This window comes from Hypomesus nipponensis, chromosome 27, assembly GCF_054491055.1.
Source record: "Hypomesus nipponensis isolate SF chromosome 27, ASM5449105v1, whole genome shotgun sequence".
NCBI classification, from domain to species: Eukaryota; Metazoa; Chordata; class Actinopteri; order Osmeriformes; family Osmeridae; genus Hypomesus; species Hypomesus nipponensis.
The window spans coordinates 13,074,361-13,100,279 of NC_140387.1; the positions used below are offsets into that span (position 1 = coordinate 13,074,361).

General features: G+C 40.5%; 1 protein-coding gene across 1 annotated transcript; it reads right to left on the reverse strand.

The window, feature by feature from the left end:
• Positions 1-18,998: 18,998 nt before the first annotated feature.
• On the reverse strand, positions 18,999-25,609 carry diras2 (DIRAS family GTPase 2). The gene is made up of 2 exons (XM_084693867.1): positions 25,470-25,609; positions 18,999-21,593 (listed from the first exon to the last, which is right to left on the reverse strand). Exon 2 carries the CDS (start codon positions 21,571-21,573, stop codon positions 20,974-20,976), a length of 600 nt encoding a protein of 199 aa, XP_084549993.1. The 5' UTR covers positions 21,574-21,593; positions 25,470-25,609; the 3' UTR covers positions 18,999-20,973.
• Between the last annotated feature and the right edge of the window lie 310 nt (positions 25,610-25,919).

Consider the following 25,919-nt stretch of genomic DNA (forward strand, 5'->3'; position numbering starts at 1 on the left):
TCTTCTTAATTTCTGCGATGGTCCGGTTCTCCAAACCCTCAGCATTTACGGCCATATAATATTAATAATAATTGTATTTGTAATACACTTTATATTTAGCTCAATCTCAAAGTGCTACAGGTAATTTTAAAAAAAGGTCGCAAATAGTGACAGTTTTCCACTCCGCCAACTTTCTTTTGTTGCTAATACCTGATGACAGGCCGCCCAACAGGACACATGCAGAACCTTGATCTCACAGTCTGTGAATGTTTTCTTTTTTGTGTTTTTAGCCAATTTACCATATTTCTTCAAATAAACGCTGTGACCTTTATTAAATAACGTTCATTTTGGTGCTGCGTTTATTCGCGGGCAACGTTTATTTGAAGAAATACAGTAATTTAGACAAAGAAATGACCTCAGGAGCGCATTTATAGTTCATCTGCATATTCATTTATGGGAGGAGGCAAGGCGAAGTCAGTGGCTCGTTCACATGCGGTCAATCTCACGTTGTGATTTATAAAGGAAAGGTGCACAGGACTTGGCGTACGACCAGTTTTATGCATCAGAATATTTCTGTGCATAGATACTTTCCGAGTTTTAGCCATACGCCATCTTCTGGTATGAAACATGCTTTATACATGAGGCCCCAGGGGTCTCATTTATCAACGTTGCGTACGCACAAAACAGGGCTGAAAATGTGCATACGCCACTTCCGAAGCAAAGGTTGTGATTTATAAAAAACAAACTTGATGGGAGAATGTGCGATCCTCCACGCAAAATCTGACCCATGCGTAGGCTCACGCCTATTTTGAGGACAGTGGGAATTGGCGACGCAGATGACCCTACTGTAGTCAGACTGCAGAAAGTAAATGTGGGAAGAACGATTACTCGTAATATTTATATATTTTGTTTTCCTCACACAAGTTTTTTTCACTCCATTTCATCATGATCATGAAGATCATGATCCAGGAGTGTTATTTGCGCTTGTACTCATATCGTCATTATCATATAATCATATCGTTATATCGTCAAAAACTGGAAATATAGTCTAAGCTCCCGCACAATTGCTACAATTTACGTTCTCTCGTTATCAGTCCAAACACGAATAGACGACTGTTCATAACAAATCGCTTTTGTTTTCAAATTGTATTTAGACTCGGGGTATCACTGGCACAGTTGACGCCACTCGCACAAATAATGTGGTTTTGGGGCCTCCACCAATAGGCTAACACAACCCATTAGCACATAATTTTGTGAACCAGTCACGAAAAATAATCTAATATTTTGTGACAGGTTCACGAAATTGGCACTTTTTTCGTGACTATGCCATGTTTTTCCAACTAGTGCATTTCAATGGAGTGAATATTTAGTGACCTCGGCACGTTTTAATTAACCAATTCATTACAATGGAGCAACACAATGGGGATATTTTTTCATGTTCATTTAAGGTTTTGTTCTCATTTTTAAGCGATAAAAAACTAGTTCATAAAATAACTTGCCGTGTTCTTTTTTTAAGAGGTAAGCTAGGTGAAATATTATTAACTCCACACAACTACATCTCGGAGATTTGCTTAATCCTGACAGAGCTGGCCGGTCCCTCACACCTTACTTGAATCAGGAATCAGAATCAGAAATGAGAAAGGGTTTTAATCGCCATGAAAGTTTGCACAGACAAGGAATTTGCTTTGGCAGGAAAGTGTATACATTCAACATAGGAATCTTAAAAATGTATATATGATATCTAACTATACTAAAGGTACATAGACTAGCAAAGCTTAGAAAAATAAAATATGCACTAACATATTAAGTTGCCCTAATTTACAGTAGACCTATAAAAATACAAGTATTACAAAAAAAAAAAAAAAAGATTATTAGGCTACATTTAATAGAATAATATGCTAGCCTTACCTATTAAAGCCTACTATTTAACCACTGATCCGTGCGTTTACGTATCCTTTACCACCTGTATTTAACCGATCTTCCTATTTATAACCAAGAAAGGACTTAACAATAACCGAGAGAAGATATGTCTTTCATAATGGAACGAGGCCTGGACAAGGAGAGCACGCGACCTGGCTGGTTGCCCTGGCTACTATCTACCGCGCAATTTCAACTTTCAGCGTGACTTCATCCCCTTCCTGGTAAGTAGCATATAAATGAACCTGCTCGATTTTTCATGTGAAGTCTACGTTTGATGAAGTTGCTAGCCATAATTCCTCAGTTTTTGCAACAAAACATAGAAACCCAACTGTATTGCAATTTTTGGGAAGAAAAAAAAAACGGCAGTATAAACATTTAAGAACAGGAGGCATATTAGCTAGCTAAAGCTAGCATTGTACAGTGCATGCGTTGGCCAGCCTGCCAGATTTGAGCGGGCTCAGCTAGCTGACCTAGTAAATGAATCTAGTGTCCGATATCCTGCTTGCAGGACTCTAAATGTAGCAAGATGAGCACCAGTAGTAGTCTGTAGTATCAGACAGAATAGTTGACATAATTTCAGATGGGCTGGTTAAACTAAGAAAATCAATGTCTTCTATAACTACTTCTATATGCTCTTGTTCACTTCTTTTTTTAACCTTCTGTTGCAGCTCCATTGAACCTATTTGCCCTTCTCCACAACCTACTACCTGTTTGTTATCAAACCAACCCAAATGCTCTTTTAAAACCACATATTTCTTATTCTATTGCTCTCTCTATCTCTCTTTCATTCTCTCCTCTCTGACTCTGTCAGTTTTCAGTATTTTAAAGGATCAGGAGCATCTGTAAAAAAGAGCTGCCATTTCTGCAAAACCTCAATGTTTTGTGCACAAAAAATATGTGGCACCTGTAATCAGCCACAACCGACAAAAATATCTTACAAAAAAGGCTTTCAAAATGTCATGCCCAAAGAGAAGTGTGGGCAGCTGGTTAGAAGATGAACCCCAACGTTGCAGCCTCACACAACAATGCCATTTTATTGGTAAGTTGGCTTTCTAAAAAGGTTTGATATATTAATATTTGCTGTATTTCATAATATCTGTAGTTATGTCTGGATGTACCTAACAAGAAATCCTTACTTAAAATGTAGCTTAATGGTGAGATATTTCTATGTGCAGCGAATGTCAACCTACTGTAGATGACTGAAGCCCCTGCAATCTATGATTGATGAAAGTGAAGCAAAATCATCAAAAACAGACTGCTGGGAGACTCTGCTTTGTAATTTCCTCAAATGATTCTCAGTGTCATACTATTGTCATTTCAGCTTGAGAAACTCCAGGCTGTAGGGTACAAACCCACTCTCCTCCTTGCCAAAGGCCACAAGAAGCCTTTTAAATGTGAAGTGTTAACCCCGCGTTCCATCCTTAATGAATGCTCTCAGGACTGCATGAGCAATATATAGAGGTATATGCAGTCTTGTGTGAAGGTAAAACCTATTTTAATTAAGCTAATAATCAGTGAACCAACAGCAGTTGATGTTGCATTGTTCCCCTGGTATCAGCAGGCCAGATATGACAAAGAAAAATCGAGAGACGCTGACCAGCCTGACCCCCACTCCCAGGGTCGAGACGTCGACCAGCCTGACCGCCACTCCCAGGGTCGAGACATCGACCAGCCTGACCGCCACTCCCAGGGTCGAGACGTCGACCAGCCTGACCGCCACTCCCAGGGTCGAGACATCGACCAGCCTGACCCCCGCACCCAGGGTCAAGACGTCAAAAAAAAAGAGGCAAAGAAAGTCAGACAGCCGGACACAACAAAAGAAAGGTAGATTGACTGTACGTTACATACTGTATAATCATATAGTGGGCAGTGACAAAACATACCTCGTATGCTGTAGAGAAATGTAGAGGTACCCGCGTATCTCTACATTTGCTTCATAGTTTCTGAGTAGACACTCACACACTCAATTCTAAAGTAAGCATTCATTTTCAGTGATAATTATGACTAACAACGTTTCTACTTTTCAAAATATTTGAATATATGTTTTTTATATTTTCAGAGTGCTTGTATCACACAAGCCTGAAGGTTTTCCCCATCAGGAGTGTGATTAGGGAGAGAGTCAGACAGGTTGTATATGCAAAAGAAAGACAAGGATATGAGGATTAGGAAAGCTGTATACAAAATTAACATCCAATTCTAGACTCTGAAAAGCACACATGGCTGTTTCACATTCAGTCATGAATAGCAAGTTTTAGATTCCTAGATAGAATGTATTAACTTTATGACAGTCATACACAGTACAAACATGAAACTCACACAAATATTCTTCAAATTAAATAAAGTATTTTTTCCTCCTCAGGGCATATTGGAGATTTTTGTGGACTGGCAGCCTTGCCCAGTGTGGTAAGTACAAATTTTAGATCATTCTTTGTATCATGCGTGATACTTGATCTAAGTCTTTAAGTAATGGGAAGTTTGGATCATTTTACTGACTCGGTTCTTTGAATCTCAACCCTGAGGACAGGGTTAAAAACCACTGTCCTAGTGCATTTAAACTAGCCAAGATTACACATTTGTGTGGCAGATACAATTTTAAAAGAAACTAAGGCATCATTATGTTACACAGTTTGTATGATTTGGAATTGTCATTTATTATCGCACTAGCATTTAATTATCTCGGCAAACAATTACACTGCACTGAACTGTAAGTAAAGTACAACAAATAAAACAATTAAAAAAACTATTACTTGTGAACAATTATCATTTTTTCTGTTTCCTGTCCTGAGCCTACACAGGTCACGTGAAAAATGACTTCAGCATATTTACTTGTGATGGGAAGTTCGGTTAATTTTACTGATTCAGTTCTCTGAATCTGAATCTTCGAGTCATTCGTTCATTTCAACCGGGGGGGGGGGGGGGGGTGTATACGTCCACTGCAAACACGAATCATATTCTCATGTAGGTTAGTGCAGCGGTCCCCAACCTTTTTTGCGCCACGGACCGGTTTAATGATGCAATATTTTCACAGACCGGCCTTTAAGGCGTGGCGCATAAATACATAAAATAAAATGATACGACCGGCATACAAACGGTGGCATTTTCTAAATACAATAATAAACGTGAATCCACTGTGTACTCTTATGCAACTTTATTAGCAGCGGCCTCGTAACATCGTGCCAACAACATAACATGAATCCTCTCTGCCCTTATTATGTCCATGTCTCTGCGGCTCTGCCCCGCTCTGCCCCAAACACTCTCTGGTCGCTATGGTAATATTTAAACATGCCTTCAAAAAAAGACGCAACACAAAAACAAATATTTAAGGTGCATAAAAAATACATTTATTTTTATTTTTTATAAAACTGAAATAATGTAATTATTTATTCTTTCTCTGCGGACCGGTACCAAATGACCCACGGACCGGTACCGGTCCGCGGCCCGGGGGTTGGGGACCGCTGGGTTAGTGCATGAGATGTGCACCAGCAGATACTATTTTAAAAGAAACTAAGGCATCATTATGTTACACAGTTTGTATGATTTGGAATTGTCATTTATTATCACACTAGCATTTAATTATCTCGGCAAACAATTACACTGCACTGAACTGTAAGTAAAGTACAACAAATAAAACAATTTAAAAAAACGATTACTTGTGAACAATTATCATTTTTTCTGTTTCCTGTTCTGAGCCTACACAGGTCACGTGAAAAATGACTTCAGCATATTTACTTGTGATGGGAAGTTCGGTTAATTTTACTGATTCAGTTCTCTGAATCTTCGAGTCATTCGTTCATTTCAACGGGGGGGGGGGGGGGGGGGTATACGTCCACTGCAAACACGAATCATATTCTCATGTAGGTTAGTGCATGACATGTGCACCAGCAGATACTATTTCAAAAAAAATTCCTGCATTAAAATAATGTATCATGAGTTTGTATGATTTGGTCATGTATTATCACACTAGCATTTAATTATCACGTCAAACAATTACACTGCACTAAACTGTAAGTGTAAATGTGAAGTGAAAATAACAAAACCAGTCAGTATGATGACTTGAGCAAATATCATTCACGTCTTACTAAAACAGCGGCCACGCGAAAGGGAATAAGGAAACTGTTTTCTCTACTAAAAAATACAATACAATACACGTGAAAAAAGGATCCAAAGACTCGTAGAAAAACCGAGTTGGGAAATGAACGAATCGTTCGTTTCCTCTAGCTACAGAGCCTATGCAGGTCACGTGAAAAATTATCCAAAGACTCGTAGAAAGACCGAGTTGGGAAATGAACGAATCGTTCGTTTCCTCTAGCTACAGAGCCTATGCAGGTCACGTGAAAAATCAACCAAAGGTTTGTAGAAAGACCGAGTCGGGAAATGAACGAATCGTTCGTTTCCTCTAGATACAGAGCCTATGCAGGTCACGTGAAAAATGATCCAAAGACTCGTAGAAAGACCGAGTCGGGAAATGAACTAATCACTCGTTGAGAGGACTCGTTACTCCCGAGTCCTTATAAAGATTCGTTCAAAATGAACGAATCGTTCACAAACGTTTTACTTAAATGATTTACTTTATTTTCAGTGGAGAGGAGTGGCCCGAGTCCTGGCAACTGAAGGCGACCATACAACCTGTCACATCAATATAAATTAATAAAATCAATTCTTTCTCCTTGTATTCATCTTAGCTACAATGTGTTGAATAGTTTCTAATAACGTGTTTAATTATGCAAAATTACACATGATGACAAACCAAACTGGTTAAATATAGCTACGAACTAATCTTGCCAAACAGTGCACCATGATATGAGTAGGCCTAGCCTACACAAACAAAGTGATGAATGGACCTTGATGTTTGTCCACGTATCTTTGCGGTAAATGTGGACATTTGCTTAAAAAATGTAAAGTAAAGTAGGCCTAACTAGTAGCGAAGTTACTTTTCAAATGCAGTAACTAGTAAAGTAGTTTGAATTTTCAGAAGTAACTAGTAACTCGTTACTTTTTCTCTACAAATATGGCGCATATTAGCGGTAAAACATATTGGCGGGGTCCTGGGAAATGTAGTTCCATTTTCCTTTCAATTTAATAACTCATTTTTGGAGAAGATCTTTGTCCTCAGTTACATTTAAATCACTCAATATGACAAATATACATTCATTGGTCTTTTATGAAAGACCAATTAACTGTATCAGTTCTGTACTGTATCAGTACTGTATCAGTACTCGAAAAGTCAACGTTTAAATGTATTTACATTTACTTAACATTATTTTACATCATAATCTTCGAACATGGTTCCAGTATGATGTGAAGAGGGTCAATATTGGTCTAAATACAAAATCCCATGCTGATCCTAGCCTCAGCTGAAAAAACCAAATTGAATTGAATTTCAGGAAATAACCTTTTCTAGGTGGCGCTGTTGATACCCTGTAGTGGCTAGGGTTATGAAATTGAAAGACACTATCTAACCCCAGTTATTAACTGTACCAAGCCAGGACTATGTGCCATGAAAGGAACTCTAACCGTAATACGGTGTTCATTTTAGGACATCCTCAGATCTCAGACTCAATTGTCAGACTCAAACGAAAAGGCGTCAAGTCTCAGACCAAAAGTCGTCAGACTCAGGCGAAACGTTTTCAGTCTCAGAAAAACCTCTGTCATTCTCAGACAAAACGCCCTCAAACTAAACGCCGTCAGAAAAACCTGTCATTCTCAGACCAAACGCTCTCAAACCAAACGCCATCGTTCTCAGACCAAACGCTCTCAAACCAAACGCCATTGTTATCAGTTAAAACACTTTCAAACCGAACGCCATTGTTCTCAGTTAAAACGCTCTCAAACCAAACGCCATCGTTATCAGTTAAAACACTTTCAAACCGAACGCCATTGTTCTCAGTTAAAACGCTCTCAAACCAAACGCCATCGTTCTCAGTTAAAACGCTCTCAAACTAGACGTGATCATTCTCAGACAAAACGCTGTCAAACCAAACGCCATTGTTCTCAGACAAAACGCTCTCAAACTAAACGCCATCGTTTAGCCTTTTTTTTTGCACCTTACACCAGTGCAAAACGCAGTGACACGTGGACACATTCTAAAATTACCAAAAGAAAGAGCCAGCTCTAAACTCAAGATTCATTCATTCAAGCATAGAGTAGTCAACATATGGAACAGTCTGCCAGAGAACATTATATCGGTCCCAAGTATCAATGCTTTCAAAAACAGATTGGACAAGTTTTGGCAAGATCACCCTTGGCTTTATGACTGGCAGGCAGACCTTGGTCTTAACCCTAAGTACTAACTGAAGCTACACAAGACATACTCCAGATCTCCAGATCTGGTCACAGGGGCCAATAGGCCCGCGGCCAGTACCGTCATAGGTATCATAGGTAGGTAGGTAAACACAACTTAAATCTGACCCATTGGTGGCACTAGATGGTTGAAATGGGAGACATGAAACTTGGTGAAATTGCTGAGGGGACTGGTCCCAAAGAGTGTGCCAAATTTCACAACTTCTGACCATGTGGTTGGGGCTGCCATAGACTCACATGACAGATGTGTAATAATAAGAATACGTAGAAACCCTTAAGGTGGCTTCGCCGCTTCGCGGCTTGGCCACCAATTAGCTAGCTATTTTGGTGTTTCAGTTTTCAGACTATGCACGCTAGTCCAGTGGAAAGGATCCTCCAGACTCAGTTGGCCCGGGGGCTTCAGGAAGGACCAGTGAAAAGGGAGATCATGAGGCTTATTAGACGTGCTTCACCTGGACTGACGTTTGAAGAGGCATGCAAGGAGGCAATGGCCGTGGAGCGGGAAGCCGGCCGCGAAGACAAAGCGTTAGCCTGTCAGACCCGCACAGAACCCTCAGAACGGGCCACCTTACAACCACTGGTCCCGGCTAGGGATTTACATCACCTCCGTGAATCCTTACGGGCAAAGTTAAAACTAGAAGTACAAGAACAAATGGCCATTTTAAGTAAGACCCTGGTGGAGGAACTGAGAGGTCAATGCCGGCCAACGGAACCCAGCCGAGACCCCCCTTTGCAGAGGTATCCGCAGGGTGGTGACCGCCCAACCAACCCCGGACGACCTCGAAACCCAGAACATTTTCGGTGGGATGCTGAAGGACGACCAATTTGCAGAGACTGTGGAGCGGTAGGTCACATCCAACGCTACTGCCCTCGTCGGCCTGCAGAGGTATCCGCAGGGTGGTGACCGCCCAACCAACCCCGGACGACCTCGAAACCCAGAACATTTTCGGTGGGATGCTGAAGGACGACCAATTTGCAGAGACTGTGGAGCGGTAGGTCACATCCAACGCTACTGCCCTCGTCGGCCTGCTGCCGCGGGTTTTCATCTGCCTCGGCCACTGCAGGGCGAGTGACTGAGGCAGGGCCCTGTATGGCGGTCCCTGAGAGGGCCGCGGTAGTGGGTCGGTGCCCTGAAGTAGAAGTTACCATCCGGGGGAAGAAGATCCCCTGCCTTTTAGACACAGGTTCCCAGGTAACCCTTTTTAGCCACACTCTGTTTCAGAAATATTTTGGGGAAGAGGCACTATGTGAGGCAAGAGACCTTCCCTGGCTAACACTCAAGGTTGCAAATGGCCTAAAGATTCCATATGTAGGTTATGCAGTGTTGGATTTCATAGTGGGGGGTTTAGAGATACCAGCCAGGGGTGTCGTCATAGTCCAGGATGCTTGCCTGAATACAGAATATGGATTATTGGGCATGAATGTAATCTCGGAATGTTGGGAGGCTTTGTTTCAGAAGGGCCATCCGGGCCAGGTGGCTTTCAAGTCCATGGTTCCCCCATCAGCCGAGAAAGCATGGGAGAAAGCCTTTACCCTCTGCAGGCGAGTGCAAGTTGAGCCCGGTGACGAACAGGGGTGGGGAGCGGCAAAACTCCAGCGACAAGCCCCTGTTTCCGTGCCGGCGGAGTCCGAGATCGTGATCTGGGCCAGTATCCCCCAAAGACTCGATCGGAGTGATTGTCCAGTGCTCATCGAAGACCTCGGGGGTGATGCGGGGAAACAGGAGTGGCGTGTGGCCCGGACGCTAAGTTGGACTCGAGGAGGTAAAGTAATGCTGCGCATTTGTAATCCCCATGCTCACCCTGTGACACTCCCACAGAGACGGGCACTAGCCAGTGTGACCCAAATCAGCTCCAAGGACGTGCGGGCACGTCACTGTCTGGTGCTTAGGGCCACGGCACCACATGAAGTGGAGATGGACATACAACTGGTACCAGAGACACCACCGGTGCCCGAGAACCAACGGGCTGACCACCCAGCACTCGATCTCCGGGGTGAAGGGCTGACGACACCCCAGCAGCGGCAGCTGGCGGCACTCCTACACAAATGGACAGGGATTTTTGCGGCTAACGAAGATTACTTTGGCCACACTGCGGTAGTACAGCACCAAATCCCAACTGGCGCTGCACCCCCGATAAGAGAGCGGTATCGGCCCATCCCACCCAATTTGTATTCTGAACTGCAAACCCTACTACAAGGTATGTTGGATAGTGGGGTGGTGACTGAAAGCTCCAGTCCCTGGGCAGCCCCGGTGGTCTTGGTACGTAAGAAAGATGGCTCATGGCGGTTTTGTGTAGATTACCGCAAACTTAATGCAGTTTTTTCCTGGTCTGCAGGGGCAACCTCGACCTGCCAGTAGCCACTTGCCATATCCAGCGTTGAATACCACTCTGCCTGCTTCAACCCAGTCAAGGTCTCCTCAATCCTGGGCAGGGGGAACGCGTCCTTATGGGTGACTGCTGCCTAAAAGTTCGTTTTTATTTTGACGAGAACCCAACTAATTCCACTTTGCACTGCCCCTAGTGGTCTGGAGAACGATTTGGTGTGAACTTGAAATGCAGCGTTTCTGCAAATGTCTTTGTGTTTTGTGCTAATGCTGCGGTGTTCTCGGCTAATGCTGCGGTGTTCTTGGCTAACGCTGTTGTGTTTTCGGCTAATGCTGCAATGTTCTCGGCTAATGCTGCTATGTTCTCGGCTGATGTTGGTCGTGTGAACCAATGCTGTTGTGTTGTAAGTAGTAGATAGTTTTTTAAATGTAGCATTTTTATAAATGTTTCGTTTTTGTTAATTTTGTTGTGTTGTGTGTTAATGTTGTTGTGTTTTCAACATTTGTTTGCTTCGCTAATGTTGCTGTGGTGTGCACCCGTGGGCCACCGTAGAAGCCTGCTGTGCTAAGTTTTGCTATAAGCTTTTGACCATATCCCCTGATCGGTAAGGAAGTTATACAGCTAACTAGACTACCGCTGTGTGTTGCAGGAGTTAATCATCGATCTTGTTGTTATTATCAGTGATCTATGCACTTTGTAAAGCTCTCTCTTGGAAGTTGCTTTGGATAAAAGCATCTGCTAAATGAATAAATGTAAATGTACCAGTACGAAGGGCGTACAAAAATACAGGGTGTTGATATCACAGCCTGCAAACATAGCTAGCTACATGTTATCACCCCGGTTTTTGCTTGTGGTTTTTCTGCAGCTGTCTTACAGTTTTAGGTAGATAGCGGTCTCCCAGAAGTTAACAAGCTACTAAACTGATATTTTACTATAGGTAATTGCACGTGGGTTTGTGACATTGGGACTAGGGTTGACACCTTCGATACCGAAAAATAAGGGACGCCTGCCGCAGCGGGGGCCACACCCCTCGGGGCCACAAAGACCACAGTTTTCATGAAAATATTAAGATTGATACATGGACATTATAAAAACATATCTGCTATTGAAATCAGTGTGAACAAATGGACTCAGTCTATCTCTATATCACAACTCAAGTGGTCATATCGTCATGGCTGAACACAGCTATGACGATAATAAACATAGGCCAACAAAGTTTGTCACAAAATCATGAACATGATAACATCAGTGGACCAGAAGTAGAGTGTGCAGTATTGGAGCATGTCAAGCCTACTTCCTTTAATAAGTGTACTTATTATTATACGGGGGGGTATCTGGAGCTGACTCCGCCATTCTTTAAAATCGACTCTCCGCCAAGAGACCCACCCTCCTCTGACTCTGAACTTGAAACAAAACAAGCGGAGCTGGTTCATGCAGGAGGACGCGAGATCTAGCGCATCACTAGCAAATCGTCATCAAGCGTCAAGGCACACCTTCCTAATAGGGCGGGGTATATAGCAGGGATCCCGGCACTCGCATTGGTAGTGCGACACAGACGATCTCAGTCTCCTGCGGCCACTGAGTTCTTATAATAATGATCAATAATAAATAAATATATATGTTAAAGAATATAGGTTGTGCATTGCCAAAGGCAAACACACGCAATAAATATGTTATAAAAGACAATCCTCAACCAGATGTGTTGAAGCCCACTTCCTCTCCTATTTGCCTGTCGCAGTAGAGCCGAGGCAGGCAGAATGAGTCAGGTTATCATTCTCTCGATCCCACAAGCCCGACCAACCAGCACCTAGCGCCTACCAGCTCCAATGATGTCCCCATAGCAACCGGCACTCTCGCACAGGGGCGCAGGAGTTCTCGGATGCATCATCGTTGGTTTCTCTAGGGGGAGAGAAGGAGTGAGAAGATCAGAGTAGGGTAGAAAGGGTAAAAAAAGAGGGTGAGAAAATGGGAGGTAAAGAGCAAATGAGAGTGGAAGGGGTAAAGATGTAATCACAGATCAGCAGAGTACACATTACTGTTGTGACCACGAGTGCTTGATGCTGTTTACTTTGGTTGATGATTATAGAAACATAATTCATTATTGCTTTAGATGTGTTCTTCAAAAAGAAAAGTAAAAACAAATACTTTTTGTTACTGGTTGAAGGGCAAATTAACAAATACATTATTTAGTTGAAACACTACATACTACGGATTACATGTACTTAAAACTAAATAAAAGCTCAGATTTTTTGTGCAGGCTGAAATGTGTGGTTAACTTATTTAACAATCAACTTTACTACCCTGTCAAAGTATATAGACCTAATTAGTATTACTTATGTTAAATAATTTGGAACTGACAGCCATTTTTCACAGGAACAAATCATACACATTGACTTGCTTGTCTAGGACGTGGGTCACTTCTAGACTTACAGTCTAAGCCAATAGAAAGATTATTTGGTCCAACAAGATGGGACATGAGCCCCAAAACAATTAGTGCCTTTTTGTTGGCCCAGCAGCACTAAATCCAGTTCTGTAAAAAGGCTTTAATGTATTACAAGTGGACATTAGGGATATTAAAAATGTTGTCAAATTGTGAAAGTAAGTAAAAATATAAGATAGAACAGTTGAGATAGTTATAAGATGTTTTAGAATAGAATTGGCAAATTTGTAACATTGCTCTAAAACATTAGTTTCATGAATTCAAGTCATGTATCTACAGTACAGTCTTGTTGTGGGTATAGTATTTGAATCTGGCTTGTGTAATGTATGTACTGTCCTTTCACTGTACATTCAGAACTTCAATGCCTCAAGGCTCTATGTAAATCAAAAACCAATCTACATGGAAAAAAGGTCTAAGCACAATGATATCATGTGTCACGGTGGTGTACAATAAGTGTCTTGTATCTTCAGAATCAGAATTGGTGTTTATTCGCCATGAAAGTTTGCACAGACAAGGAATTTACTTCGGCAGGAGAGCCTACCTAGGGTGGCATTTTTGGCACCAACTGCAAAGGTTACAGCATAACATGACATGAGGAGAGAAAAAAGTAACCCCCAGACAATGCTCCTAGAGGAGTACAGTGTGGGAACAGGCAAAAACCTCAGCACATAAGCCCAACAACATTTACAAAGACACTTGCAACGGGAAGTGGTGGGGGGGGTGGTAGACAAGCAGCATCTGGACCTGCAGCCATGGTAGGCGCTAGACACAGACCCGCCAGCCACCCAGGGGAAGCAATCTTGCATGCTAGGACCCCCTGTGCTGCATCAAACATAAACACCAACAAAATAACTGATCCTATTAATAGCTCCATGTTCAGAGTTTGAATGGGGTTGATTTTCTGAATAGATGGGTATCATTTCACATCGTGCCTGCTAACTGTAAAACAATGTTCTGCTATACTGACAGGCCCAGGAGCCTTCACAATATCTGAGTGTTGGCTTTGTACAGTACTCAACAAGGGTACAAGGGTATCACACAGGGGTGCGTGCAAGCAGGCAGGCGTGTAAGAGAGGGAGACACGTGAGGTGCTTTGACATGCCTTTAATGTGTTCTAGGTTGGTATTGTTATAACCCCTTTACTAGAGTCAATAAGTAGGAACATTTAGGCCAGGCTTTGGGAATGTGCGCCCAGGCCAATGACGAAATTGCAGACCTGGCGAGATGGAAGGACAATGTTTGGCCTCCAGGCCAAAGCACTGAATCTGCAACTATACTAATGTAGATGGAGGAACTATAAATAGCCTATTGAAGAGGAGAGGGACTCTTTCTCCTCCCTTAACCCAAAGGTTCCCTGTGTTAACATTTCAATGGGCAAAGACAGACGGAATGACAGACCGGATGGAAAAGCTATATAATTACTTGCACCTACAGAATTAAATATTCTCAGGTTGCACAATAAGTTCACTGTGCACACTCAGTCTAAATGAAAATAATTGCCATTAAAAAACACACTTAAATTGAATTTTCTGTCCAATGCGACTGTTTGATTAATACGTGACAAGCTAATGTGTTTGAGGAAGGTAAATAATAAAGTAGTACTCAATTGTACTCTACTCTTCTATCTTCAAAATAATTCAGCTGTAGAGTTTTAGGCAAGTACATTGTCAACAGAATGGCTTTGAAACATCTAAACAAGAGAGCAACTGAGTTGCCATCATTTTAAAGAAAATAATTTAGTAAATACTGAAACACACTGATGAGAGTTAGTATGACACAGTGTAAAATAACACAAGTACCACAAGAGCTGTGGAACACTGATCCAGATAAAAGTTGAAGGGTTTATGTATAAAAAAAATGCTAAAGTGAAGACAATTGTTATAGAGTCATCCCAATGTGTATTAAATACATTACCCACAAAACACGATTTTATTTGTGCGATACCTTGCCTACAACAGTGTAAGCCCAGTGTAGGATCCCTGTTTCATTTGCTATGTTGATACAAACTACATCAAACGTAAGTTCAAAGTGGTTTATTACTCACATGCACTGAATAGATAGCGTCATCAGGACAGTGAAATTCTTATGACTTGGCTGGCAACATTCACACAGTAGCATTAGAAGAAATGTAAAAGAATATAAGTATACAGCATCAAAAAAGAAGACACAATATTTAAAGATGTAAAAAGACATGTAGGCTGTAGTATACTATTAAGCTTGTGCAGGGGCTAGAAAAACGTGTAAAATTATGCTCATTACCTGGCCCGACCCGAGATTTGTACTGCATACCCATACCCGACCATGTTAAACGCCCATTGTTCCAACACTAATTAAAGCCGCAGAAAACTTGCTTTCCTCTGTTTTGTGTGTGACTTGTATCACTGACTGAGTCACTAGCCAACATTACAGAATTACTTCCTTCACTGTCCTGCCAGAGGCATGGCCACAGTGGTCTCCATGGTAATTCTTAATCTCCATCTGGGCTTGGCCTTGCCCTTGGTCCCTGTGTGTGCTTGCCTTGCTTTCTAAGCTTGAGAACCACATTGTCCATGCTACAGCACCGATAGGAAATCAGGCCTAACAATGTCAGCCCTGACTGCACTGGGATGTCAAATTTAACTGTTTATTCTCTAAGAACAATGCAGTCTTGTGTTGTAAGCTGTGTCTAAATCCACTGTACATGTTTTCTGAAGGGGACAACCGTCACTGTGCATGTTATTTAAAGAGGACCTGAATAGGGACTTTGAACTGCTATTGGGTATTTTAAGACCTGAGTTGTAGATTGTGAAAAGGATATGTGATGCAAAGAAGTAGACACTATTTATGCAAAACCATAATGACTTGCTACTGTTGTAAGCAGTGTTTACTATATGGTTGATTTAATTAAATTTGAGTATTTGTGAAATAATGTAATTATCTGTAGTAGCAATGGGAAAGAATTACTTTGTGAGACACATGACAAAATGTGGAACCTTGTTCCACTTGACTTGTCCTTGACATTATACCCCAAAAAAGCAAAAACACATTTTGACTCCAACGATGCCCCCTGGGAGAAGAAGTAAATATAGCCAAAGCTCAAAAGTTCACACACAAACACTGAGGGTCAATACACCCAGGCTTGTGATTCACTGGGTCCTGAGGCCTGTTCCATAAAGGCAGCTCAAAAAAGCTGGACTTAAAGTCCCAAACCAGACATGAATAAGTTGGATTAGTCAAGCGGGGCTAAAGCGGTTCCATAAAGGCCAATTTCAGCACACGCAATCCTAATTGACAAATTCAAGTCAAATTTAAGTAGTCAAGCTAATTGCAAATGCACCCTATTCTTAAACAGCCCGAAAGAAAAACCATGGATCATACAATCCACCACGGCAACAGCAATGCACACGGCCATGTGACTTCTTCCAGAAAGAACGTTCCCTTTAAGCCGTGTACGATGACAGCTCCCTCATCCACCGCTTCATCAAACTAAAATGACACGTCAGGATTGACATGAACGATAGGCTACGTAAGTCGAGGTCCTTTTCTTGGACCTTTACTTCGTTGATTAAAAAACAGACACCCTCTAAACACATCTAAATTGACTTTTTTGAAAGTGTTTTAAATAAATAGCCTACTATTAATCAATACATGACATGCATCTATGAATGTTGGTAAGGAATGTCGGTGGTGGTCGGAGGGGCCGTAGGCACTGATTGGCAGCCATGCTTCCGTACCATCACCGGTTTGACTGTGTCTGAATGAATGCTGGACTCTGTAAAGCGACTTTGAGTACTTTGAAAAGTGCTAAATAAATAAATTTAGGTTTGTTTTGCAATTGTAGGCTACTTTTAACAATGATATCGCAATGATAATTATGCTCGGATAATTTAAATTGAGATAGCCCAACGAAGAGTTATCAGACTCATATTCTGACTAGAATTATGAGTATGACAACGTCAGGCTAGGCCTTTGCCTGATGCCTGAACATTTGATCTCACAAACTACCATACATACGTTTAACGTGGCTATATTGTGTATCAAATCATTGTTTATCATTGTTTAATGCATTAGGCTAACTGTTGTAGCCTATGTAGGCTATTTAAGTTGATTTTCTATAAATGTAGCCTACATATTGAACTGATGAGAATTCGAAAACGAGAACGTCCATGGTAAATCATTGTTTTCCCATTGGGTCAGTGTTACAGGAACATAAGTTACCATGGTTACTGAGTTCGAACTACGTTGAGCTAGCTTAATGGAACCGAATGAACTACAAATGAGTCCGACTAACTGACATAAGTCTGGCTTATTCGGTAAACTCGCTTTATGGAACAGGCCTCTGACGCAGACACCAAGTTACGCAACGGTGACAGGGAAAACAGTCTCTTTCTCTCCTTGCTGTTTAAAAGATTACAATCTGATTTAAATCTCAGTGAAGAAAGATGAAAATGATCAAAGTAGATATCCACTGAATAAGAGTAACATTTCTGAATTAAAATGTCATGTCATGTATGATACTCAAGACTTAACGCTTCAAGGAACACTGAAACACACACACTCATCCCCAATTCCCATCACTGCACACATAAATGTACATATACATTTATATACATTATGGTCACCACTTGTTTATGACCTGTTAAAGACTTGTCATGGAGTGAACAGGTCTGTATTGAACTTGCCCTGGCAACACTTGTAACTGGCATTAGCATTTATCCATTACCCATTTATTTTGCCAGGAGCAGCCACAATGCAGGAATAGGCTCTTGATTCAAGCAGGTGTTCCATTATGTCCTCATGTCCTCTTCACTTAGCAGTAATGAGCTTCACTCTCCATTTGTGGGCACACACAAACACACACACAATCTAACCATATGCTCAGACATTGTAAATATATTTATGCATTCACTGGAAGGAATGAAAGCTAAACGGAGCAGTTAATTCCTTCCAGTGACGGCTTGGGTGGGAGGGCAAAAAAAGTGTAGGCTATTATACATTCATCAATTGTTCACACTGCAGCAAAAGCATGATTACATCCAAGATACCCAGTTAACAGAAAGGCCAAGGCTAAACTTGAAGTTAGCCAGTCCTTTCTTTCAAAAAACATAAAACGTACAATTTGTCCTTTTGTGTAATTTGAACATTTGGACGGTGTCCCAAGTTGCTTTTCTTCAAATTTTTCACTAAACGAAAACGGAGGAGAAAGTAATCCACTTGATTCAAAATGTTGCTAACACCAGCCATGTCAACGATCACGTTCCCCACTCATCACCCACAGTAGCCACTAGCACCTGACTGTACTGTCTATACGTCCGCTGTCATTGGTCAAAAAGTCAACTGCCAGCAAATGAAGGCGTGCCTCAAAACCTGTCACACACACTATGAAGATTAATGGTAGCCGATGCGTTTTGGATGGAAAAAGCCCATTTAGATCTATTTAGTTTTCCGTGTGACTATTTCATGTTGCTGCTGTAGGTCTCACCAACATTTTAAACAATCTATTGTAAGGTTTTTGACAATAATTAAATGGGGGGGGGGGGCTTAGCCCTGTTAGTCCATTTAAACCAGCTGCCCCTGACACACACAGAAATATTTGTATTTGTTTTAGTTTTATCTGTATTGTACTTTTGTAGTTTTTGAGTACAGTGAGAAATATACCTGGCAAAAGGCTAGGTCAAAGTCATTTTTCAAAAGCTGGCTGTTTTTGTTGGACAGTGGTGCATTCTGAAAAATAGTTCTTCATCCATTACTCAGAAATACAAAGTGCTACATGTCAAGTTTGTTTTGAAAGATAAAGAATATGTATACTCCAGGGTGCTCTTTCCTGTTTGGTCAGAGCAGCAACTCCATGGAAAACACAATGCTCTGGGTTTTCACCAAACTTACAGGCATTTCATCCTACATGCCAGTGACTGTTGCAGCACATAAATAGTTGTGGAGAAGTTGTATCAATTAAAGATAATTTCGAAACTTTCCTGCTTCTCATAAATGATCATTAATATACACATATTTAATGATAGGACAAGTGTCTTATTAAATGTATAATAGTCTTTATTCTTGTGATGCATTATCTACAATTCAATATAAACATATAGGCACACATGATTTCTATACAGGCATTGGATTAAAACCATGTACTATGAAATTCCAGAGATTTTGGCTTGGAAATAAACTGAAATTGAGTTTAATCACTTGAGCACTTGTCCTTAAGCACATCCCCAGAAAACGCACCTTTTTACTGACAATGTTACACTTTCACAAACCATTTAATTGACTTAAAGAGCATATTAAATAGCTGATCCCTAGTTACATTGGATGAGACTATTTGCATAAACGTCTCTATCTCAACTTAACAATAGTAGTCAATGGTCCACATTACCTGCTCATTGTGGGATCGCATACAATCAATACAGTTTCTCTACTCAAATAGTGCAGCAAAATAAGCTAACTATAAAGCCAGACAGCACTGTTTATTGAAACGTGACCCATAATGGGCTACTGAAAATATGTACACATACGCTTCATTATGCTCAGGTGAATAGATGTTAAATGCTTTAAAATAAAAGAGATCATGTGTATCTTCATGTACTGTAATAAGACATGAAGGATATATTTTCAGTATCCACCTATTTACTGTAACATGACAATCATGTGAGAATGCAAGTAAAGGCTAGCTAGAAGACTAGCTAGACGTTGTTAGTGTACATGTAGATTTCTGCTGTGAGTTTGTCTACCATGAATTAAATCCATAGTGTTAGTAAAAAATACTCCATTAATGAACCCCCAAAACTTCTAACTGGAAGTGACCTCACAAACTACACCGATATGATAATATTCATTCTCCATACTGAACTCTCTGAAAACAGCTACCTTGCTTACAATTTACATCAAGGGCGACTGCTTTACAACCTGCAAACTTCATCTATTATCAAAGCCAGTGCCAGTGTTAGGAATCATGTTTTTCTTGATCTTGTTATCTTTAGGGTTTATATTGCACTTTATTTTACACTTTTATTTATCTAGTTATTTTTGTCAAATAGGCTTAAACACTATAAATATTGGAAAAAATATATTTCTGAACTGGCAAATATAAAGCTATTACTTAAATCAGAAAACCATACATTCTCAAACAGCAATATAAGAAGCGCGGCATAACTTCCAAGTAATTTTTTTTGCCGTACATTTTCTTTTTGATGTATAATTTTAGTTTCTTAAGGATGATACATTTCCTGTGATTGATAAGGAGTTTAAGAATACTTACATTATCAGTATAAATAGAAAATATAATTCTCACAAAAAATACTAAGCTATAAAACTAAGAAAGAAAAGTAAGTGACCCTTTCCTCATTTTTGTAAGTCCTGAACTGTTTAAACAGCTTCCAAATTTAACTCCATAACAGACCTGCTCTGATAAGTATTGCTTCTATGTAGCACAGTTCTTGAGAGTTAAAAATATATTTAGTAAGCATTCTAAAATGTTCTCCCCCATGTTGCCACTATTAAAAACAACTAATTGTCCAACTGTGTTTGCAGAGATAAACAGTCTCTAATGACAGTCATGGAAACCAAGCATCTCCCATGCTCTCTGTAGCCCTGCACTGTACGCTTCAGGGGGTTAGGTGGAGGGTGGGGGAAGGTTGTCAAGCGCTGCTTATTAGAGTTGAGACTTAAACGTGTGAAATTCTGCAGTAGGTTAAAATCCTTAAATCCAATAAAATCCTCTCAGTTGCAAGCTTAGAATAGTAATATTTAGTCAATGCACCTTTGTGTGTATGAGTAGCTTAATGGTTAAACCTTCACAACATCTCTCCCATTCTACTTGATGGATAATAAGATTGATTAAATCACCTGCCTTTCATTATCCAAGCACTCTGCATTGGGTGTAAACGTTAAGGTACTTTATGTTCTCTAGTATGAAAGAGTATCTTTTCTTGCATGGTCCACCCTCTAGGAAGACTCCTCTCTGGTTCCTTCCTCTTGCCCCTTTGAGGTGTCTGCTGTGCCTCCCTCACGTCCCTCAAGTCCACATCACATGACCACACACTTGCCCTTGAGCTTCTCTGCGCGTTTCTGCTGCTTGTTCTTTTTACCATCGATCTGGAGGCTAACAGTCCTTCGCTTTTCCAGGTTGAGCAGTTCCTGGAACAGCTCCTTCACATTGTGGTTGGTTTTGGCTGATGTTTCCATGAAGGCACATTTCCATTTCTTGGACATGGCCTCCCCATCCAATGTCTCCACCTCTCGCGCTGAAGTCTCATCACACTTGTTGCCCACCAGCATTATGGGGATGCTCTCCACATCCCCCTTGATCTGACACACCTGCTCAAAGATGGGTTTGAGCTCCTCCAATGACTGACGACTGGTGATGGAGTACACCAGGATGAAGGCGTGGCCCTTGGAGATGGACAGGCGCTGCATGGCTGGGAACTGGTGGCTGCCAGTGGTGTCTGTGATCTGGAGAGTGCAGATGCTTTTGTCACAGCTGATCACCTGTCGATATGTATCTTCGATGGTGGGGATGTAGCTCTCGCGGAAGGTTCCCTTGATGAAGCGCAGAACCAGTGAGCTCTTTCCTACACCACCGGCACCAAACACCACAACGCGATAGTCGTTGCTTTGCTCCGGCATGATGGACTAATCAGATGGATCTGAAAGGAAAGGAACCATGCAGGACGGAAAACAATAAATGAAAATAGACATTAATCTCCTTGATTAATGATGAGGATCATAGTTTAATTATTATACGAAATGTTTGGTATTAGTCATAGCGTACACCATTTATTCCGCTTTTAGAGCTGTTACAGTGATCTCGGATGATACCTTTAAATTGAGTGAATAACACACCATTAAAGCTAGGATGTGTAATTGTCTACAGAATTATATTCTTTTACTGGTTGAAGGTCTCTTCACATCCTGATAGCAATCAATAATTTAAGTTGTCTAAATGTGAGGGGAAAAAAAAAAAAAATGTATATATATATATGTATCTTCTGTGGAAGGATCGAAGGATCTGAAATCCCACGCCGTGGTTGCTGTTTTTCTTTTTGACAGGTAATTACATGGGTTTGGATTGAAAAAATATATATTCATGTAATTAAAAGTTTTTGGATCATGTAGTTTGTGGACATCTCTCTAATAATGCCAGAAATCTCTGTCTGTCTGCCTATGTAGCCTTAGGGAAGTGAGTTTCCAATAATTTTGTTGGAAACCCACTCTGGAAAGTTCATATTTTGCAAGTGTCCTTTTTATAATCCAATTGAGTGCAGTGCTGCGATTGACATTTTTTTAATAAGCATTTTTACATTACCCAAAAAGTCATAGCCAGTTTGGCTTGCTCTCTTTACTCTCGACTCGGCATGGGCTGGTTACCGGTTTTGAGGTATACCGCAGTTTTTATGTCTATATAAAGATGGAAAGTGCAGGAATCCCTCAGGTTTTACGCAGCGGAGAAAGTAACCCTCTGGTGGTGCGAGCAAGCAGTCAGTCACCACCAGGTGTATAGAATAGTCGAAGGAGGTGCACCCCTGGAACTTTGCCCTGAGGTATAGAATTTTTTTGGGTACTAAAAACACTCAGATGGCTACGGATGAGGGAAATACAACTTGTAAGGCGTGTTTTAGAGTGGTTACTAGAGGAGGCAATATGTAGGCCTATGATATCCCATCTTCAGGAGCACCACCCTTTAATATTCATAAAATTCAAGATAACTGTGTTTTGAAATGAGCATGCAACAAGTTAAGAGAGTTAGCGTGCTTAACACTGGTGAAATAAACTTTGAAAAATACTATTGGCATTCTACCGACTGAGGTAGATAACACGGCTAATCAACTAGCTAGCATCAGCTAGTTTCACGTTACGTTACACCAGAGCCAAAGAAAAATATTTTTATGGGGAAGAGCAGATTAGCCTACTTCAGGATTCTCAAATCTCACATATTTCAACCATTTCTCACACTGAGAAGTGCAGATTTCTGCAGAGTTGATAGTTGTCTCGAGTTATACAGAGTTAAAAACCAGACAATAAGAAAAATGGTATGGTTATCTCGCCAAATTTTTTATAAAACTTGAGAACCCTGCTACTACATATGTGCAATTTAGTAAAAAAATGTTGTCCTAAACTTAGCTGGTTTCATGTATATACTTTTATAACAATAATTAGGCTATGTATTGTTCTTTTTAGTAAAAAAACTACAACTAAGAATTGAACTATTTGACTTGATATTACTGCTGTTCAAACAGATTTATGTTGTTTAAAAATAAAATATATTGTGTTCAACAACTATATTTTAGAGCTGTAATTGCAATACCGTGATACCGTGAAACTGTGGTATTTTTTCTTAAGGTTATCATACCGTCAAAATCCGATACTGGCCCATGCCTACTCTCGTCTCAGCCATCTTGAGTTGACTGAGCTGCAAAAAACTAGCTCTCGCAAGCCAAAACTAGTTCCGAAAACAGGCATAAGACATGAACAATATTATTTATATCAGTGCAATACAGAAAATCTATTTTAATATTTTACTGATGACATACTGGCTAGCTAACTAAGAAAAATACTATATTTAAAGTGGATGGTTTATTTCAATAGGTGTAGCTGGAAGATTATTAGCTACACTTGTTGCTGTGTAGACTAAAAAGTCTTGTGTAACGGGTGTGAACCTTTGAAACTCAATCCTCGGGTATGTAATGGGCTACCCGCGTCAACAAATAGCTAGCTTTTCTTTGGCGTAGCTGGTAGTGGTCGTGCTTGGCAAGTCAGAGGTCATGCGTTCGAGCCCAGCGACTGGCGAACAACGCCTTGTAGTTGACTGAGCGTGGCCACGTCCGTTACATACTGTCACATTGGTGCCGTGACCCGGATTCACGAGGTTAGCACTAGCTAACCGCCGGAGTGAAATTCAGAGGGGTGAATGTAACGGGTGTGAACCTGTGAAACTCACTCCTCAGGAATGTAATGGGCTACCCACGTCAAACAAATAGCTAGCTTTTCTTTGGCGTAGCTGGTAGTGGTCGCGCTTGGCAAGTCAGAGGTCCTGCGTTCGAGCCCAGCGAGTGGCGAACGATGCCTTGTAGTGACGGAGAGTGGCCACGTCCGTTACATACCTTCACACTTGTCTATTTTCTTTTTGTCAAAGATAGTTTCTGTCAATTTAGGTACTACTTATTATGCTGAAGTGTGTTCAAGTGCTCATTGTTCTGGTCAGTTTGTTTAATGTGTGCTTGCAATTGGGTCTGGCGAGTGTTGATCGCAATCTCCATGCCGCGGCTCCACCACCCAATCACTACTGCGCAGAATCTGGCAAATTACATCACCAGCACAAGATGGCAGAACCCATATCTGGGATATTTTGGCTTCGTTTTCGTACAGTGGGAGGAAGCGGAGCTGTTGCCCCCTGATTAGGCTACACATAATAGCTTCAATGGTAGGCCTATTATTTTCATAACACTGAAAAATGTATTATATATATATATATATACACATATATATATATATATATATATACATATATATATATATATATATATATACATATATATATATATATATATATATACATATATATATATATATACATATATATATATATATATATATATATATATATATGTATATATATATATATATATATATATATATATATATATATATATATATATATGTGTGTATATATATATATATATATTTAAACGTCTAACTTTAATTAGGCTACAGTAGCCTGACATGGGCATTTAAATAATCTGCTAAGGAATAGTCTACCGATTAACACACATTTAATTAACAGCAGACTAAATAGTGCTGCAAAGATGTTAGGAACATGCACGCCAAGCAGCGGCACATTCCCAATCAAATATATTCGACTCATTCAACACCGTTTTAGATCTAGAAGAATTAGCCGCGTCATATATGCTAACACAGCAATCTCATTGGATCAAAGAGATAAAAGTAATTGACTATAGCAAGAATAGGAATACTTGAAACCCACTCCAAATAGTTGACGTGAATTATAACCCAATTGAACGTACCTTACCTATGCTAATTGATTTATTGAACTGAAAGCCTGCAAGATGAGGTCACGAATGGTCCATGTCAGTGTCGGGCAAACATAGCATCTTGGATAGACGATACCAGTTGACGCGGAGGGTAAGTATAGTCTATTTTAGAGTGGCTTTTAGATAACATTTATCAATCGTACGTCAAAAAATAGCCTACATGATTTTCATGTGCTATATTTCCTTCTGTAGGCTACTGATATATGTTTCAACTGAGAGCATTGCAGGAATCGGCTTTCGACAGATGTAGTCAGGATGCAAGGCAATTAGAATGCGGGTAAAACCACTGCATTGGGAAGACAAAAGGCTATCATATCCTTTACATCAAGCAAATCAAGGAAATATTTCATTCCAAAATCCAAAACATATTTGATCACTTTTTAAAATACCATTGCGTTGTAAAATACCAGATAGGCCTAAATAGTAGAAAGACAATTTCTTAAGTAATGTTTTTAAAAACGAAACAATACTTACTTATTAAATGCAGCGATGAAAAGATTAACGTTTACGACGTTTTAAAGACTGTTGATCTCATGATGTAGGCTATTAAAGGAATGCAATATCAGACACCACACTTGTCCCGTCCGCATTGAGGTCTGCAATACCACTAAAAATCCATCTGTTTGTGGACTGGTAGCCTATTTAAAGGCGTAGCTTGCTGGAAAGAAGTACGTCTCTGTAGGTTCGCCCTCTCATGACGTAGGATGGAACCTTGCAGCTTTGCTACTCCCGCTGCTGCCCTCATCAAATCCCAAACAGAAACCCCCGCAGGAAGCGTGGGTTGCCCACAAGAATCCATACAACTATTTTAATGCAGCTTGCATCAAACGTTGACGACAGCAATTAATGATTTTTCAGCTTTATTTATTCTTATATCCTAATTACATGTACATTTTATTGAAGACAATAGTTTTGTTGAATCTA

Coding starts and splice junctions, on each gene's coding strand:
- diras2 (XM_084693867.1), bottom strand. CDS start 21,573: ATGCCGGAGCAAAGCAACGACTATCGCGTTGTGGTGTTTGGTGCCGGT.